Source organism: Sturnus vulgaris, chromosome 13 (genome assembly GCF_052056855.1).
Source record: "Sturnus vulgaris isolate bStuVul1 chromosome 13, bStuVul1.hap1, whole genome shotgun sequence".
NCBI classification, from domain to species: Eukaryota; Metazoa; Chordata; class Aves; order Passeriformes; family Sturnidae; genus Sturnus; species Sturnus vulgaris.
The window spans coordinates 18,012,526-18,030,271 of NC_142255.1; the positions used below are offsets into that span (position 1 = coordinate 18,012,526).

Here is a 17,746-nt window from a genome sequence, read left to right on the forward strand (position 1 = left end):
TTGACATGTCTTATTAAACCTTAGAACTGGGCAAAAAGCCATATCCCTAGTCCTAGCCAGAAGCAAGTCTTGAGACAGAGAAAGATTAGCATATGCTCAGTTAAGACCCGCTTATTTATTTTGCAGATGTTTTTACTGAATTAAATAAACCCATCCCTGACCATGTTATCAACACAAGGATTTCTGCTTCTTTAAGACAACAATCTCCCCCGTTTGTTTTTCTGAAGACAATACCTCAGTCTGTTGCCTGTTTCCCCAACATGAGGGAGATGTTCCCTAAGGCATTACAACTTAGTCCTCTTTCCTGAGGAAGACTCTTCAGATGTTGAAAATATCCTTCCCCACCTCTATTTCTTTTTGCCTTATTGAGGACTAAAACCTGAAGTTACATACACTGGCCTCTGAATGAATTTCCATCAACAGCCTCACTTCACCTTCCACACACACTTGACAAAACACTTTGTTGTGTCTACAACAAAAGGTTCTTAGCCTTTTAATTTCATTACCAACTTAACTCTCTAGTAACACACTCCTGTTGGATTTCTAATGAAGAGAAATACCAACATGCATAAAAACAAGTGTATTCAAAGTTGACACTCGTATCTATTGATAAGCACAAGTATTCCAAGAGTAAATATTCACAAACAAGTGCTCAAGCACCCTAAGCTCTAAGGAGCCACTGCTCCTTACCCCAATGCCCACAGATCAGCTCAGGAACAGCAACTGGACACAGGGACACTTGTTCCATGCCAACAGGAATGATTTCACTCCTTTCCAAAGAAAACCTGGATTTTATTTGTCTGTTGCACTTTAGAGAAAAAATCAAGGGTTAGGGATGCTTGGAAAGTTTGGTTATGATGACCAATTGTTTTCTGTCCTCAGTGCTGGACACACACCAGAAGGAGGAACACCACACACTCCTTGCACCCCTCACTTGCCAGAGCCCTCCTCAGCACACACCACCCTCAGCTTTGGTGCTGCACAAGCTGCAGCAGGGTCACTTCATCTCCCACCTTGCTTTATACATACATTTATTGCACTAGAACAAATGCCTTCTAAAAAAGATGCTGTAGAAAACCACGAGATTGTAAACACTAGATTTATGATGTTTGCAATTATATTTAATATTAATAGTGTCTTGTTTTTACAAAGCAGTTGAAATAAAAAAAGAAAAAAAAAAAAGAAAAAAAAAAGGAATAGCAAGAACCCCCCTGTCTGCTGTCTAGCATCAGTAATCCTCACTGGTTTGTTCACCATTTATAAGGAAAACATCATTCAAGCTGGCTTGTCACAGAGACTCTTCTGCAGTAACTGGCCTTCAGTGCAAATCCGTGGCATTTGTCAGATCACCTGTGCTTTTTCTGAAAGTCCCTCTGCCTAAATTCAAGGTGTCTGCCAATGATAATATCCTTACTCTCTAAATAACTGTGTTTAGCTGGAAGGTAAATCTGGTAACATGTCTGAAGACGGTAAATATCCTCATCTTAAAGAGGTTAAGTGAGCATAGGTAACTAAATTTGTCAGAGAGCCCAGACCTCACAATCCCAAGTGATCCACCTTGCCTGGAGACTATGTTCCCTCTCTACAGAAGAGTGAAAATTAACTGGTAATACTGAAATTGCTTCTCTCTTTGCCCTCTCGAAGAGGATCAGATATTTTTCTGGTGTAAGATCAGCCAATGCATTACAATTTGGAAACGGTGCAAATCAAACAAACAAAAAACTGTTTTAAGTTAACAAGTGCACTAAACCAGCCCCAAAGGAGTCCCTGTGACAGGCTGGCTGTAGGCAGTTAGACAGGGGGTAAGATCAAGGCTGCTAGTGCCAGGGGACACTAGGGACATTAGCCTCATCCACCTGCTGAGGGGCCCCGCCGGCCGGGTCTCCAGGAGCACGTCCCTCCTCCTTCTCCAGACAGGGGGTTATAGCCTAGAACACAGAGCAGAAATCATTCCATTAATATTCACCCTCCACAGCCCTTCACCAACACAGAAGGAACACCAAAAATAGATCTCATAAGATTTACACCTTGCTCATATTTTACACACGCAGCATTTTAGGGAAAGTGAAGGCGCAGAGAACATCCAGACTTGAGAGGGTTTTTTCCTTTAAAAGCCATTGCAAAACACTTGTGTTTTTATTTGATCAATTTAGATTAAATGAAATTGATTACCATTTATTTTTTCTGAGCCTGCGCTAAAGTTGCAGTGCTGCTCTGCAGGATAAACAGAGCAGCAAGAGCAGCTCTTACAGTGAACTCTGCAGAGTGTATCTGTTCTCCAAGAGCCCCAACAGTCAGGGACTTAAAATAATCCTTTATTCCAGTCCCGCAAGGAATACTCTGAAGGTCAAAAGGTAAATCCACTCATTAATACTGCAAAGTATTTTTTTAAAGCATCTGAAAAGGCAAGCATAGGCAGTCAGGCAAATACACTTTAGTTGAACATCCTAATGTTGTAACCATGGGAAACTTCATGTCAGGAGAACACATTCAGAAAGTTACAACTTGGCAAACATCTTCAATTTGTTCTGCACAAACCTAAGAACCCAAATCCCAGCAGCACTGCTAACCAGGGGGGTTTCAAAGCAACCTGCTCAACTGAAACTCCCAGCATCACCTCTATCTTTGAAATTTGTTTTTCTCGTACCAGCCAAGTTTTGCTTTATAGCTTAATTGAGCAGCTGAGCAGCACAGATGGTTCTTTCACTTCATGCTGATCTAGCTCAGGGGAAGATCTGAGACCTCTAATTCTGTAATTGGTTACTTAAGCAAAGACTTTGCTGAGGATAAAACTAGGACAGGTAGCAGCTGGAAGGGTGCCCAATCCCAGCTGCCCTGAGCCTGGTTCTCAGCACAGCTGACCCCTGCATTTCTCATCCCCCAGGGAGGGAAATATCTCATGACAGAGCTATCAAAGATACCTGACAGCATCAGACTCACACCCTCATATGAAACAACCTAAGATCAATCAATCACTGATTCCTTCAAATGTCAGGAAAAATGCTGAAAAGGAGAAATCCCAGCACTGCACCATTACTGAGGTTTAGTATGTTTAATCAAGAATCTACAGGTTTCATACATTTAATCAAGTCACTCAGCACTGCACCCCAAGAGGGCCTCCTTTTCAGAAAATTGTCATTAAAATATACCCAAATTAGCACCTGCAGGTATGGCAAGGGCTGCTGGGCTGAGAGGAGAGGAAGCAGACTGCCTGCATGGCCAGCGAGCCTGACATGGGCAATGTGAGGCCACAAAGCACTTAATCCATCAAGATGATTCCAGCAGGTTTAACAGTGTTTAACTGTGTTTAACAGTGAGACCTTCTGGTGCTTGTAAGAGTTTATACATCTCCAGGATTTATATGTTCAATAGGTCAGCACTGTGGTATATAAAAAATAAGGTGACATTTTACATACTAATTTATTTCATCTTCTGAATCTACATAATACAAAGTAAAATATCCTCTTCCTGCATTGAGTCAATATTACAGGTGCTTTAAAGACAGACTAGATACTAAATTATTTTATTGAAATAAAATTATATAGAATGGGGGAGAGATCCCAGAAATACTGTAACAATCTGTAATTCTGACTGACAAAAATCTCGGTAAATTATACCAAAGCCTATTTATAAAACACCTGACACATGCTTTTTCCAGGGAAAAGCCCTCCCAAAACTTCCTTTTACACAAAGGGCAGAGGAGACCATCTGATCACAGATAAAGAGCTCCTTTGAAAGGAACATTTTGTTTCCTCCTTGAAAAAGACAAAAGTATGTACAGAGGCTACAGAAACAGCTGGATAAATGACCTGCTCCAAGCTCAGAGTGTCTGAAGAATTCCATACTCACCACCTCCTCTCAAAGGCTTTTTGTTTGGTTTAGATTTTGGGACTGCTGAGGCGGAGGCACCAGATTCTACTTCTTGCTGTTCAAAAAAGCAAACAATTACTCAATGTGAATTTCAGCTCCCTTAATCACACGAACACAACTGTGACTGATTAAGATGGTTGTTACCTGATTCAGTTTCAGGTTTCCTTTGTAGCTTTTTCCTTCTTGCATACTCTCCCACATGGCGATCTTCTGCCTTCGCCTCTCCTCCTCCAGCTACAGAACAAATCCAGGATAAAGGCTTAGCCTTAAAACTAAGATTTCAGAGCTAACAGAATCCCCAGAAACAGCTACGACTATATACATCAAACTGTATATATCTAATGCAGTATCTCTGAGATTATGGAAGAATTTATTCTTTTCATACACCCACATCTCTTCCCCTCCTCAGGATTGTACTGACTGAGTCTGCAGCTTCCTTTGGCCCCTTGATGCTTTAAAAGATTTTGAAAGTAAAACAGAACCAAGTGGCAAGTTTAAACCCTGAGTTTATAAAAAGTACTAAGTAAAGAATAATGCACAGCGTGGGGTTCTACAGAAGGACTTTTCCTTTGTTTTTAACTGCCAATATTACTTGAAACATCAGCTATAAACTGAGATCTGAGTGTCTGACTGCAAAAGCAGACGAGGTGGGATGGTGATCAGTGTTATTGCTATGCTGATCACACCCATTTTCTGCACTGCCCCACTCAGCTATTTGCTATTCCTCATGATCTCAAGCTGTAATTCAGACTCTTAAATTGCAGCAAAGCTAAGCTACATTTCTAACATCTATATTTGCCATTAAGAGCTGAAAACACACATGTGCCACTGTACAGTTAATTTAAATGCCAGCAAAACCCCTCCAACCATTCACTGCACACACAGCTAAGCTCCTGCAGGTACAGATTTACCTGTGAAAAAATGAACACCTGGCACACAACTACAATTTATGCTCTCTTTTACAGCAGCAAAGTGCTTGACAAATTTATGAGTTAAAAGAAGAAATGCTCTCTGGTTACCTGTCTTTGCTTTTCTTTGTATCTTTCTGCTTGTGCATTCAATTCCTCTTGCATCCTGAGGCGAGCTGCTGCCAAAGCTTCCTGCCTTCTTACCACCACATCAGGCTCTAGGAAATCAGGAAAGAGTTTGCAAAGCTACTCAAAGTAAATTCTAGATGGTCTCCTCAAAGAATTGTAATAATGAAAGGCTCACATCCCTCCCTGCAGAAAATCACAGCTCAAGTTCAGTTTCCAGCTAATCTTTTATTTATATGCCAAATTAAACTTCATCATGTTTTACTGTTTTAAAGCAATTACTTTAACAGGATTTTAATAAGAACATAAGTGTACCTAACCATAAAATTTAAACCTCACACTTTAAGGACACTTCCTTCTGTTTCTGAAGGATTTTTTTAAATTCAGAAATATCACCCAGGCTTCGCAGGGACCATTTTTACTCAGAAAACTTCTTTTACCCAGAGGGATGAGGCAACCAGCCCACATTCACTCCTACTCCTTCTGGCAATGGGTCCTGCTGGTGTCAGTGCAGCAGCGGATTTAACACCCTCCATCAGCAGAGAAATCACTTTACAAACATGACACGCATCTCAAGAGACACCTGGAGGTCTCAGAAAATCCACACTGAGTCACCACTGCTCTTCATGAGTGGCCTTTGAAGGTCATAAAAGGAAAATTACACCCCAAAAAAAGGGCAAATGTTGCTCTGTTTTCTTCCAGCAGCTGAAGCATCTCCATATTTGTTTGTCTTTTTTTGCTACGATCCAGTGATGAATATGAAAAAGAAATGTCAGTACTTTCAGTAATTTCATTTTACAGGCAGTTCAGGCAATTAAATCACCATTTAATTATCATCATAAAAGAATAGCAGAAGGATAAGGGCACACAAATCAGATTTTACTGGGGCCCCACATCCTGTCATGCCAATGTGCCCAAGGATCAGTGCCAAGCACTCATGGATTGGCAGATCCAGGAGCACAACCTGTGCTTTTCAGCAGAATCGTGGCTGTGTGAGATTTACACTCCCAAAGATAACAGAGCGTTACACCCCAAATATACACAGTCCTGCCAGAGCAGGAACTGGGAAAGAGTAACTGGAAGGGGACGATGAATATTAATAAAAAGTGGATATTTGCAGAAGTATTTTCCCCAGGATTTAGATTTGGGCGTTTTGGTTTTGTTTGCTTTGGGGATTGACCACAGGTGCTTTTATCCTCCATCCCCTCAGCTCCTGCACCACCGAACAGCAGATATCCCTTGTCCTGTGATGTCCCGCTCTTTCGTTCCCGAATATAAAACTTTGGGACACAGCTTTTCCACCAGAACCTTTTAAAAACACCTCCCCTGGCCCATCCTTTCCCGGTGATCTCTCCAGGCTGAGGACCTGTGGGCTGAACGCTTATCCCGATTATCAGTCTCCGTGCAAACCCCTCACACCCGGATCTCTCCTGGGCTGTCACCACCTCCACACCCCCGCGCGGGTCCCAGCGGCTCTCAGCCCTCCGGCCAGGCCGGCGGGGCCCCGCAGGACCCGAGGGGCACAAACCCCGGCTCCGGAGAGGCCGCAGCGCGCTCTGTACTCACCCTCCGCCGCCTCAGCCGCTCCGCGCCGGCCGCTCGGCCGCGCCGCCAGGCTGCGGGACACCTTCTGCACCAGGAGATACACGGCGACGACGGCCAGCAGCATGTACCAGCCATAGCTGGCCAGCACCGAGCCCACTGCGACGGGGACAGGCCGGGGGTGAGCGCGGGCCGCACGGCAAGGGGCCCACCCGAGGGGGCGAGCGGCCCCGGCTCCGCGCCTCGGCCCCGCCGCCCCCCGCCCTCAGCCCGGCCCCCGGCCCCTCACCCGTGTGCTGCAGGGCCTCCAGGCCGCCCCGGCCCAGCGCCGGCCCGGGCCCCGCCGCGGGCCCAGCGCCTCCGAGCTCCATCGCCCGCTGCCGCCTCACGTCCGGGCCCGCCCCGCTACACCAATCACCGCCCCGTCCGCTACAGCCTCACGTCCGGGCCCGCCCCGCTCCGCCAATCACCGCCCCGTCCGCTACAGCCTCACGTCCGGGCCCGCCCCGCTCCGCCAATCACCGCCCCATCTGCCGCCGCCCGGAAGCGCCGCGCGTCCGCTGGCAGAGTGCCCGCGGCAACGTGTGGCTGCACCGGCCAATGAGAGAAGGGGGCAGGCGCAAGGCAGCCAATCAGGGTGCGCAGAAGCCCCTCCCGTCCCGCCCCCGGCCGAGAAGCGGACGCGGCACCAGCGGGGAAAAAGGGACCGTTCGTTTATTGAACAACGAAATGCTCGAGGACGGGGGCGATGGGGCCCCGCCGGGGACACCGGCACGGCCTGGGACAGGAAAGGGCTCTCGGGGAGGACCGGAGCGCGGCACAGCCCGGGCTACGATCCGTTTGGCACTGTGTCCTCTTCCATTTCTTCTTCGCCGTCCTCCGATGGGCCTGAAACGACACGTCAGAGTTTTAGGGCAGCTGCTGCAGACGTGGCTGTTCTTTCCCCACCCCTCTGCAGAGGAGTAATAATGGGAACATTTTAAAACTCTGCAGAAAGGAAAATCCAGGTAGGCCCAATGTAGAGAAAACCGGTGCTATGGCCAGCCTGCAGCTGAGACCCATCTCTGCAGAGCTCCCACATTCACTGCTGCACCCACACCCCAGGCACTGACACTCAGCACAGGTCCATTAATTAATGTAATTAATCTAATTTCGTTAAATAACTGGGATGAATTTTGGAGTCATCCAGTGCAGCAAAGCACCTGTTTGGCACCTCGCTGTGCAGGGAGTGCAGGTGACAGCCCAGAGCTGCACTCCAGGCCAGGCAGATCACACAGAGCCAGGCATGTGCTCCACAGATGACAAACTCACACTTTTTCTACCCAGCTCCCTAGAGAGATCACAGGAAGCATCAGGAGCAAGGAAGAGAGGTGGACTGTGTTTAAAGAAGAGTAGCAGGAGTAGAGAGTGACCTGATTTCCGCTCCCTGCCGGGGATCTGTCCCGCCTGCAGCAATCCCTTCAGCCGCTCCACCTCAGCCAAGGTCGAGGCGTTTGCTATGGCAGTCTGAGAAACACAGAACTCAGTGAATCCTCACACACCCCGTGTCAGTCTGCTCAGAATTAACACAAAACCCAGATTTCTACCAGTTAAGTGATAGTGAACACCTACAAAAGTTCTACTAAATTCCAATTCTAGGAAAATTCTACAAATGACAAATCATTACCTCCCCCCTCCCTTGGAAGAACTCTAATCTCAGGCTAACATTTCATTTAAGTTTTCAAAATACAGATAGGTCAGAAGAAAACTTACAGAAAAAGAACCTAAACCACAGTCAGGACACGCTGATCTATTTGTCTGAACAGCACAAAGGAAATATTTGTTCACGTTGGATCCATGACAGCTTTTCTCCTGATATATTTACCTTAATTGCCTCCACGTCCCCTGGGGAGGGCCCTGTTTTCTTTTTGTCCGTTGGCAGACCAGCCCCTGGATTGAAGCTTCAAAAGGAAAAAAAAGAGCTGTTACACTTTTTGAAGAGTAGCTGCTTCTCTTAACTTGAAATGCTTCCAAACTAGGTTTGAAAGCATTTCATTCCATCAAGTGTAGTATCTTATCTTTGTTAACAAACTGATACAGTGAAGTATGGCCTCCTTCAGAAACACCAGCAACTTGTCCTCACTGTCCCACTCCCTCCCACCTTTTAATCTGCTCAGAGGCAGAACTTAACTTTATTAACCAGGCAGTTGACAAAAGCTCTTCAATTTGGATGTTGTTGAACACTCAGCTGGTCTGTTCCATTACAAAAGCAGGGTGGATAAATAAAGAATAACTGAAAATGGGTTTTCTGTTCCCATGTGTCAAATGTGATATTACAACAGCCTAAAGTAAAGCCTACACTAAAGTGGAATTAATCTTAATAGTCAAAAGATAAAGGTTATCTGCTGCTGCTGCTTTAAGGAAAATCACCTGCTTATTCTAAAACTGTCACAGACCTGAATCCCTTCCCACTCACAAAGTCAAGCTCAAATCCATCTATTATAACTTTAAATGTTAAATAAGTTCAAGACATTTTTCTATTTAATCATTAATTTGGAAATGCTGTTGCCACACATGATCTGAATTCTTATTACCAAATAGGCTAATCAAAACATATGATGTACCACTTAACAATTAAACTAAATAAATATATACTGTGATAGCTTAATTAAATATTTTAATTTGTATTTTGTCTCCTAACTGCAGCAGACTTTGCAGTTTATTCTCTGGCAAAACAAAAGAATTAATTTACCAATCATCTAGGAGAAAAACTCCATCAAACACAAATTAAAAAATGGCCACCTCTCTGCAGTTAAATAACAAAAATAAAATTAAGGTTTCCTGCTTGTTGACTTCAGTGAATCCACCTTGACTAAGTTATCACTTTCAGAAATATTTCTGAGATGTATTCACCACCATCCAAAACTTGGGGTGCTTGGACAAGGCACTTCTGGCTCCCAAAGCTTTTGAGGCATCCTGCCAGCAGCTGATATTCCAGTTTTCTGCCTGATACTGCACACAAAAGAAAGTGGTGTTTCTGAAGGAGGATGCCAGTGTAAATTTGTTTGTTTTATCTTACGTTTTTGCTCTCCTGGCAATATCCTTTGCAAGCTGTGCACCCCGTTTGCCCTTGAACATTTTCTCTGCCTCCTGTCGCTCCTACAGCGATACCACACACACACACAGAGTTAATTTGAGAACATCACAGTTTGCAAAGCTTCTGTCTTGGCCAAGAAAGACACTTTGGCTCATCCTCATCAGTGAAATTGGTACATGGAGACCAGATGTAAGAACAAGCAGATAAACATTGCCCAAACACTCAAAGATATATCAGCCTTGTGCTCTTAAAATTAAAAGCTCTTTGCCACACTCATCCCCCACCCAGAGCTGAGGGCTGTGGTGTTTGCTCATTTCTTTCTCCAGAACTGTCTCCTACCAACACCAGAGGGACAGAAAAGAGTAACAATAAACAAAGGCACTAAAACTTAATTAAACATAATTACACAGATTATATCCTTAACAGAATGAAACCACAAAATAAACAATGAGTGCGTTGTAGAGCCACTTAGAGAGTTTCAATGAAATTTACAACTATGGCAGTAAGATCACTGTTAGTGGTGAATTTTCACGAATGTAAAAAAAACCCCAACCCTAAATCAAAAGCAAGCAGACTTACTTTGAGCTTCACTTTTTGAAAATCCAGCACTCTGACCTGGGGAACTTTATGAATTAAATATAATCTGTAATGTTTCTTATTTGTTACAGGATTCCTTAGAACGCTGTGAAGTAAATAAAGGTTATAAAGAGGCTCTTAATACAAAATATTTAAAAATACATTTGTATTGAAATATATTCATATACTTGAAATGCATTCATGTACTTCCTCCTGTAACTATGAAATAAGCCTAGTGACAGTTCTTTGATATTATGGAAACTACAGTAAAAATTTGCTCTTCAGCAATTCAGTAGATTTAACTGCAGGACGACATAAAGAACAACCTCAAAATAACCAGAATACTCCCTCAAAAAATAACTGAAACATCACTCTTCCTATCTGGACACGGATGAACTGAAAAATCACGGGACAAACTGAGTTTCCTTCAAATGTAATATTATTGAAAAGTCCTTTTTTACATTTATTTTAAACTTATGTTTTTAATCAAGAGATTAAACCTTTTGGTTTTAGGTTTTTAAAGATTAAGTTCACTTCAGCACTTGTGCATTAGTTTACAAAGATGTTACATCTCATTATCCCAACAGTCTGTCAGTGATATAAAACCTCAGACATTAATTACCAGATGTTTATGAAGAGTAGAGGAAAACCTTTTTATCAATTCAGTTTTTAGACACAAATTTTATGATCTATGACAGATCATAAAAAGCAAAGGAACAGGCCAGCAGCAGAGTTCAAACACTGGAGGAAGAGCAGCTTTTCTTTTTGGGGTTACATACCTCAGGTAAGTCAATGATTTAATAGTTGATAACGGATCCAGTTCACCCTGGGTAAAGGGAGCACAGCAAGAAATTTTAAGCCCCTCTAGCAAAAAAATTCAAATATTTGAAAACAAAGTTCCTGAAGTCATAGCTATGTTAGAAATTAATTAAATTACTGCAATTATTTTAATAGGAAAACCACTAAGCTTTGTGACTGCAGTTCCACTGCATGATGCAAATCATGTTCATTAAAGCATGTACACCATTAACTACTGCCAAAACTGTAAGATATTACTCTAAAGAGAAAGAACCAACTATTACCAAAAGGATATGGCACTACTCTCAGGAAAATGGTTAATTAGAGAGACGAAAACCACAAATTTTAAGCTTGTTTAGCTTTATCCTGCATCACAGCTTACCAGTTCAGCAATGTTGTTGTTGGTAAGAATGAGCTCTGTGAGGCTGGGCAGAGCCTGTTCCAGGTTCTCACCAATCCGACTGAAGAACAACAAAAAACAATTAATTTAATTTAGGGCAGGAATTAGCAGTGGTGGAAATACACAAAGAAACACAATAACACAGAGAATGTCCCTGTGAACAACCCAATCTGACACTGGCAGAAGTTTGGGTGAGCATCCAAAACACTTTTCTAATAAAGCTGGCAATCAATCACTGCAAGAATATTAGATGCAATATGAGATTTAAATCCCTTCCCTTGCAGGTATCCCTTTTTTTTTGTCCTTATGGAGCTGGTTATTGAAATCCAAAATCTGGCCAGATCCCAAACTCTGCATCTCTTTGTCCTGGCTGAGAAACAAACACTGACTTTTGCACTGAATGAGGAAGGAAACTGAAAGAGGGCCCACACAGTGCTCAGTGCTGATTTTATTGCCTGAAACAAACCGTCCTGCACCCACTCAGCACGGAAACACAAACACACCTCTCTCCCAAGAGCATCTTCCTCCACTCCAGGGTGTCATCAAGCCAAAACACAGCCCCTTACCAAATCCTGTTGTTATTCATCAGGAGCGTTTTAAGCCTCCGCAGCAAGGGGAATCCGTCCAGTTTGCGGATCTCATTGTCAGAGAAATCGATGGCATCAAACTGGTCTAGAGTGGCACCCAAGTTCTCAATAACAGGGATTTTATAGCCTGCAGAGAGAGTGCAAGGCAGGGATTAGATGGTGCCCACAGCAGAGCAGACCAAAGCAAAACAGAGTGTGAGGAGCCAATCTGGATGGACTGATGACGCTGCTAAGTCCAAGACAAAACACCTCGGGATCACCTCTCCTCCACAGCACTCCCAGACCAAACTCTCCCCCTCAAACCCAGCAGCCCTCACGGCTTTTTCAATCCTCCTTCCTCCCCCTCAGCCTGTACGTGTCCTTCGACTCAAACTTACCTTTCTGGCACATCCCTCCTACTGGGAGCACATCCCACCCCCACCATCACAACACATTCCTCCCACATTTCCCCCAATTTCCACTTCTTGGTAGTTGAGACGAGATGATCATTAGGCTCCCTTCCAACCTAAACCATTCTACCACTCTGTAATTCACCCCCTCACATCCCCCGCAGGTTCCGAAGCCCCTGGAGCCTCTGCAGCCCCTCCAACAACCTCCCCGCGGCTTCCCCGTCCTGCTTCGGCACCTCCGGCCACGGAAGGCGCCAGGGCCCATTGCAAGATCCAGCACGGACCCTTCAAGCCCTATCACAGCCTCTCCTCCGGGATCCATCACTGACCACCCCCAGGCCCCACCACACACACACACCCCCGGGCCTCAGCCCTCAGCCCGCCGCCCTCCCCTCCCCGTTCCCAGCACAGCCCCTCTCGCCCCGCGGGGCCCGCGCACCGCGCAGATCGAGCTCCCGGTCGCGGACGGCGTTGGTGTACTGTGCCGCCTGCTCGATCAGCTCCGCCGTGAGCTTCACCATCGCGACACGCGGCGACAAACGGAGACACACGGAGACACACGGCCACAAGCGCAGACACCGCACGCCAGGCCCCGCCAGGCCGCGCCGCGCCGCCGCAGGGCACCGCGCCGAGCGCCGAGCGCGCCCAGGCCGCGCAGCCGAGCGCCGAGACAGCGAGCGGCACGGACCGCCCCTCCTCAGGGCTGATCCAGCCCCCAGCGCCCCATCCCTGCATTCCCCTCCTCCTCAGGGCTGATCCAGCCCCCAGCGCCCCATCCCTGCATTCCCCTCCTCCTCAGGGCTGATCCAGCCCCCAGCACCCCATCCCTGCATTCGCCTCCTCCCCGGGCCAGCTCCCAGCCCCACACCTGAGCCATGGGTGACAAGCTCCGAAGGGTCTTGGCTTTGCCGTCAGCAGTGCCCTAAAGCTGCACGGGTGCCACCAGCGGTTCCCTCCCACTTTCTGGTGTTTGCAGGCACAGATTTATCTGTAGAAACCCGGGCAGAGCAGGAACACATTTCATGCCATGGCTAGTGCTTCCTTTCGGACAGAGCCGTGTTCCAGCACTTGCTGCTCCCCTCCTGCTGCAGAGCCAGGACCTTCCACAGCAACCACAGCTCTCGGTGCTTTCTGTCCATCCCAGCAGCAGCTCAGCCTTTACTCCTGGACATTGTGCTGTCCACAGGCACCATCCCCCTGCAGCATTTGGGACAGTTTCTCTGTCACTTCCATGTGCATTCCTGGTCTCAGACGTGCTGTGATGGGCTGGGAACCCCACAAGCTGCAGCACAACACACACCCTTTATCTGTGAGACAAAACATCCTTGCAAATGTCACTACATCCCCCTAACCAGCTTTGGGAATTTGGGGAACAGCAAGGAAGAGCTGGGAGTAGTGCTGTGAGAGCTGAGGTGGATCTGGCTGCTGTGTCTGGCCAGGAATTCCTTCCCAGGTCCCTGGGTCTGAGGCTGGGATGCTTCCTGGCACCACTGGGAAGGGCTCAGCTGATGGCTGAACCACAATGCAGGTGACTGGATTGAAAGTGACATGTAAAGGGACATCCCCAGACCCCCAAAACCTGCTGAATGTCACCAAGCCACTACTTCTGGGGAAACCTTTCCCTATCCTTCAAGGCCTGCAGAGCAGAATGAGGAAGGGTGGTTTCTGTCTCCACTGCCAGAGAGGGAAGGATATTTTTTGTGAGCCATGACATTTCTGTGAACCAAGAAGATGTGATAACAGGCTAAACATTGCAGCCACACTTGGCACTGCACAAGGATGGCTCATGCTTCTCTTTTGGGAGCTTCTCAGGGCATCACCCTGGGCATGATGCTTGGCTCAGTCCCCAGGATCTCAGCGTCAGAGCTGGCCCTGCCAGGGACCAGCTGGGCTCAGGCAGCTCCTGTGCTCCCTGCTGTGAAAACTCCCCCACCAAAGCTGTATGGGAAAGCACAGAGTCAGGTTTTTATAACAGCTGCATTTGTTTTATAACATAGGAGGGAGCAAGAACAAGAGGGAGCTGTCACAAGAAAAAAGCCAAGAATTAGCAGCACTTTTGTACGTGACTCAGGCATCATGCAGCGTTCAAGACAACAGAGACTTTAGTCATTTCAGGCAGTTCTTATAAGGAGACTCTTTCCAGCCTCCTGGAAAGCAGGTCCTGTCTCTGACAAGGCCAAATAAAACATGGACCTGTCTCCCTTAGCACAATACATCTGTTTGCCTCAGCTCTACAGCCACAATAGAATTGTAATTGCGAGCAGATGGATTCTGGGTCTCAGACGCTGCACACAAGCTCTCGACAGTCCTTTCTTTGCAATGGAAACTCAAAGCAATGATTTTTAAGAACTGTGTTCCCCACCTGCCAACTGCACAATGGCAGATGGCTGTGGCTGCAACCCCACGGCCAAACTGCAAACGAGGAGTCAGGCTGCGCTAAGATTTTCCAGAAAACAGCTATTATAGATTTGGCTTTGGTGCCAAGAGACAACAGAGAAATGAGCTTTAATAAATTGCCTAAATATGCATTTATCTTGAAGACACAGCCGCTTTGATCCTCTGAGCATACCAGTCAGACTTTAATAGCTCCAAGCAAGTATTGCAACAGCTTGGAGAAATAATCTGAATTTTATTACTTTACAAGAATGATTTCTGAGGGAAACGCTGGAAGCTGATGTTGTTGCATGAATTCAATGTGCAGAATTTGTTTTTCTTTCCCTGGCAGGCTGGAAGGCAGCAGAAAGCAGGATAGAGCTGGGACTGCTGGGGACTGGTCATCTTAAATTGCATTGCCTTCCCCAGTGCATATTTTAAGTTATGTCAAGATGTAAGAGTAAGCATTTTCCTTTCTTTGTAGCATTTCAGTCCATCTAAATATACCAGGGAGCAGCATTTAGAGGCAGGCTGCTGTAAGCCAGGGAACTGGAAGGCTGGCACAGTACTCCTGATCCACAGCTCCTGTTTTTTCACTAACACAGCAGGAAAAATGAAGTTTGGTATTTTCCAACCAAAGGGGCAGAAGCCAGGAGTGTGTCACCCCAGTTCTGACCTCTGGTTTGGCCTGAGTCTGAAAGGGAAATCCTGCAGCAAGAGAAGGAATCACTGTATGTGATTAATTCACATTTATCATCTGATGAATGTGAAGACCAACAAAATGTAGAGCCCACAGCTGCACACCTCTGAGAAAGCATCTTCCCTTGTGGGAGGACTCAATTCTTTTCTTTTTTCCCCACTTAAAAAGCTCAGTTCCAGATATCCAGACATTACCCTGGGCACTTGGCCCATGGTTGTTGCAAAACCAACACGACAAACAAAGGGTTCCACATCTCCCTCCATTCCCCAACCACACCAGCGGCTCCTCTCCTTCCCAGACAGCCAACAGGGAACAGTGGCCCTGTGGTTTCCAGCTGCTGGGAACTGCAGTGGGGAACTGGGAGGCTCAGGATGCTCCTTGTATGGGTGGGAAAGGGGAACAAGCCCTTCTGCCAGCTCATCCAGGATCCCCCACACTGGAGAACACACCCACTTGTGCCACAGCACAGCCCCAAACCCCAGTAAGATGGCCCTGGTGTACCAGCCCAGCCTGGCACAGGGCAGGTATTTGGGATTTGAGTTTCTTCTGGAGGGAAAAGACCTTTAAGACAAAAACAGTGAGGCTTTTGCAGATGCAGATTATCTGTTCCTGAGCATTTCTCCCACAGGTGCTCTGAGCTGAGCAGGAGCTCCAGCCAGGAGAGTTGCTTTGTCCAGCAAAATAAGGACGTGCAGTGCCTCCAGTCAGGGCTGCATGAATTTGGAAAAAACACAGATTCATTTGTCAGGGGAGATCAATAGTTTATTAACTTAAAGATCATTTCACCAAAGCTCCATCTTTCCTTGGATTTGGTCCAGGCAGGTGAGGACTGGAGACAGTGTGGCTTTCCCCTCCTCACCTGGCTGAGGTGAGCTCTTGTGGGCAAGCCCAGGCAGGGCAGGTGTCGTTGCAGCCGAAACCAAGCAGGGATTATCCCAGTTCCATGTGGAACTGGTGACAAAACTGGCGGTAATTTCACTGGAGAAAGGTTCAACTCATTAAAACTATTAACAATGAAAATCAGAACATGCAGTGTAGGAAAGTGTTTACATACGTCTGGTGCAAAGAGTGGCTTTGCAGGGTCAGAGAGGAGAAAAGGAGAAGGAACAAGACAAAAAAAGATACCCCACTCCCATATAAAAAATAGTCCACAGAGAAAAAAAAAAGGATTGTATAAGTTATTTTTAAAAAATCTGTAAAACAACATAGCCAAGGATATTTTAAACACAATTATATAAACACCACATGACTTACTATTAAGAGAGAGCGTGAAAAGGTTTGTTTCGGGGAAGGGTTTTGTAAAATTAAGTTTCCTGGCTGGATCCCTGGAATGTCTCATTTGGGAAATAGATGCCCAAGAAAAATCACTGCCATGAACAGGAGGATTTTGTGAGAGAGAGAGGTGTGTACCCAGCGAAACAGGGGGAGGATCGTAACGCAAAATGCCAAGAAAGATTAATTGGGACAACATCTCGTTTAGAGGAAGGATTTAGCTTCTTCCAGAACTGACTTAATCAGCAATGTACAAGCAGTTCCAGGAAGGAAATATACATTTCATGGTAAGGCTGGTCCGTGTGGACAAACCCCCCCAAAACCCTACGACTCCTTGCAGGCACACGGGTTTTGCCTGGCTGCAGTTACCTGCAGGGCAATGCCCTGCTGGGCTGACACACCTGCAGAGCTACGTGGGGCAGCTCTGGCTTTGGTCCTCAAACCTCCAGTTATTGCCACGGGCAGAGGGAAGCAGTGACCGACCGAATCCGAACAGGAGTGCCGGAGTGGGCTGAGGGGCCCGCTCCAGAGCCGCCTGGTTCATCGTTTTATTTATGTACAGAGCACGGCGCTGGCAATGCCGGTTTGGATCAGCTGGCACCTGGCACAAAAGGGTACCAAAAACGAGCCAGAATCGGCTCTTTCCTCGCAGGTGTGTGAAGTCCTGCCTCCCTTGTGGCGAGGGCTCCCTCATCAGTAGGATTTCTGCGAAGAGCCAAGCGTGTGTACATGGATCATGCATTGGTCCCTGCTCACCAGGAGTGTTTGAGAGTGTTAATATCACCACTTGTCTGCTGCTTCCAGGCCTTGATCACTCAGGGTACGCTTCAATCTCTGCTTAACATATTGCTATAGAAACGCGCCGACAGTGATATTAAAGCTATCAAACTTACGAGCGAATGCTTGACAGCACCATGTAAACTCTCCCAAAGCTGAAAAAATAAACTTTTGTCCTAAACATTTGGCAAAACTGGGCTGGCAGTCAGTGGAAGTCCTGGATGGATGCAGCCGCTGAACTTTACCCGGCCATAAGACACGTCTGACAGCAGAACTGCACAAACAGCTTCTTTTCACAGAGCTTGTTTGATTTCACCATCTCACAGAAAGTCTTGTCAGCTGGGAGACCGGG

The 17,746-nt window shown here is 46.3% G+C and overlaps 3 protein-coding genes across 4 annotated transcripts in view; all 3 read right to left on the reverse strand.

Annotated features, from left to right (window-relative positions):
* Positions 1-1,099: 1,099 nt before the first annotated feature.
* Positions 1,100-6,869, reverse strand: SELENOS (selenoprotein S). Its single transcript, XM_014874651.2, has 6 exons — positions 6,736-6,869; positions 6,471-6,605; positions 4,890-4,996; positions 4,015-4,104; positions 3,850-3,925; positions 1,100-1,928 (listed from the first exon to the last, which is right to left on the reverse strand). The coding sequence occupies exons 1-6, from the start codon at positions 6,815-6,817 to the stop codon at positions 1,843-1,845; spliced, it is 576 nt and encodes a 191-aa protein (XP_014730137.2). The 5' UTR covers positions 6,818-6,869; the 3' UTR covers positions 1,100-1,842.
* Positions 6,870-7,142: 273 nt separating this feature from the next.
* On the reverse strand, positions 7,143-12,920 carry SNRPA1 (small nuclear ribonucleoprotein polypeptide A'). The gene is made up of 9 exons (XM_014874652.2): positions 12,712-12,920; positions 11,863-12,010; positions 11,279-11,357; positions 10,878-10,924; positions 10,102-10,204; positions 9,505-9,584; positions 8,311-8,386; positions 7,859-7,952; positions 7,143-7,334 (listed from the first exon to the last, which is right to left on the reverse strand). Exons 1-9 carry the CDS (start codon positions 12,791-12,793, stop codon positions 7,276-7,278), a joined length of 768 nt encoding a protein of 255 aa, XP_014730138.1. The 5' UTR covers positions 12,794-12,920; the 3' UTR covers positions 7,143-7,275.
* Positions 12,921-16,085: 3,165 nt separating this feature from the next.
* Positions 16,086-17,746, reverse strand: part of PCSK6 (proprotein convertase subtilisin/kexin type 6) — a 34,557-nt gene continuing 32,896 nt past the window's right edge. For both annotated transcript variants that reach the window (XM_088172666.1, XM_014874638.2), the window contains exon 21: positions 16,086-17,733. In XM_088172666.1, coding sequence (XP_088028792.1) covers positions 17,636-17,733 — 98 coding nt within the window. In that variant the 3' untranslated portion in view covers positions 16,086-17,635. The remainder of the gene's footprint in view (positions 17,734-17,746) is intronic.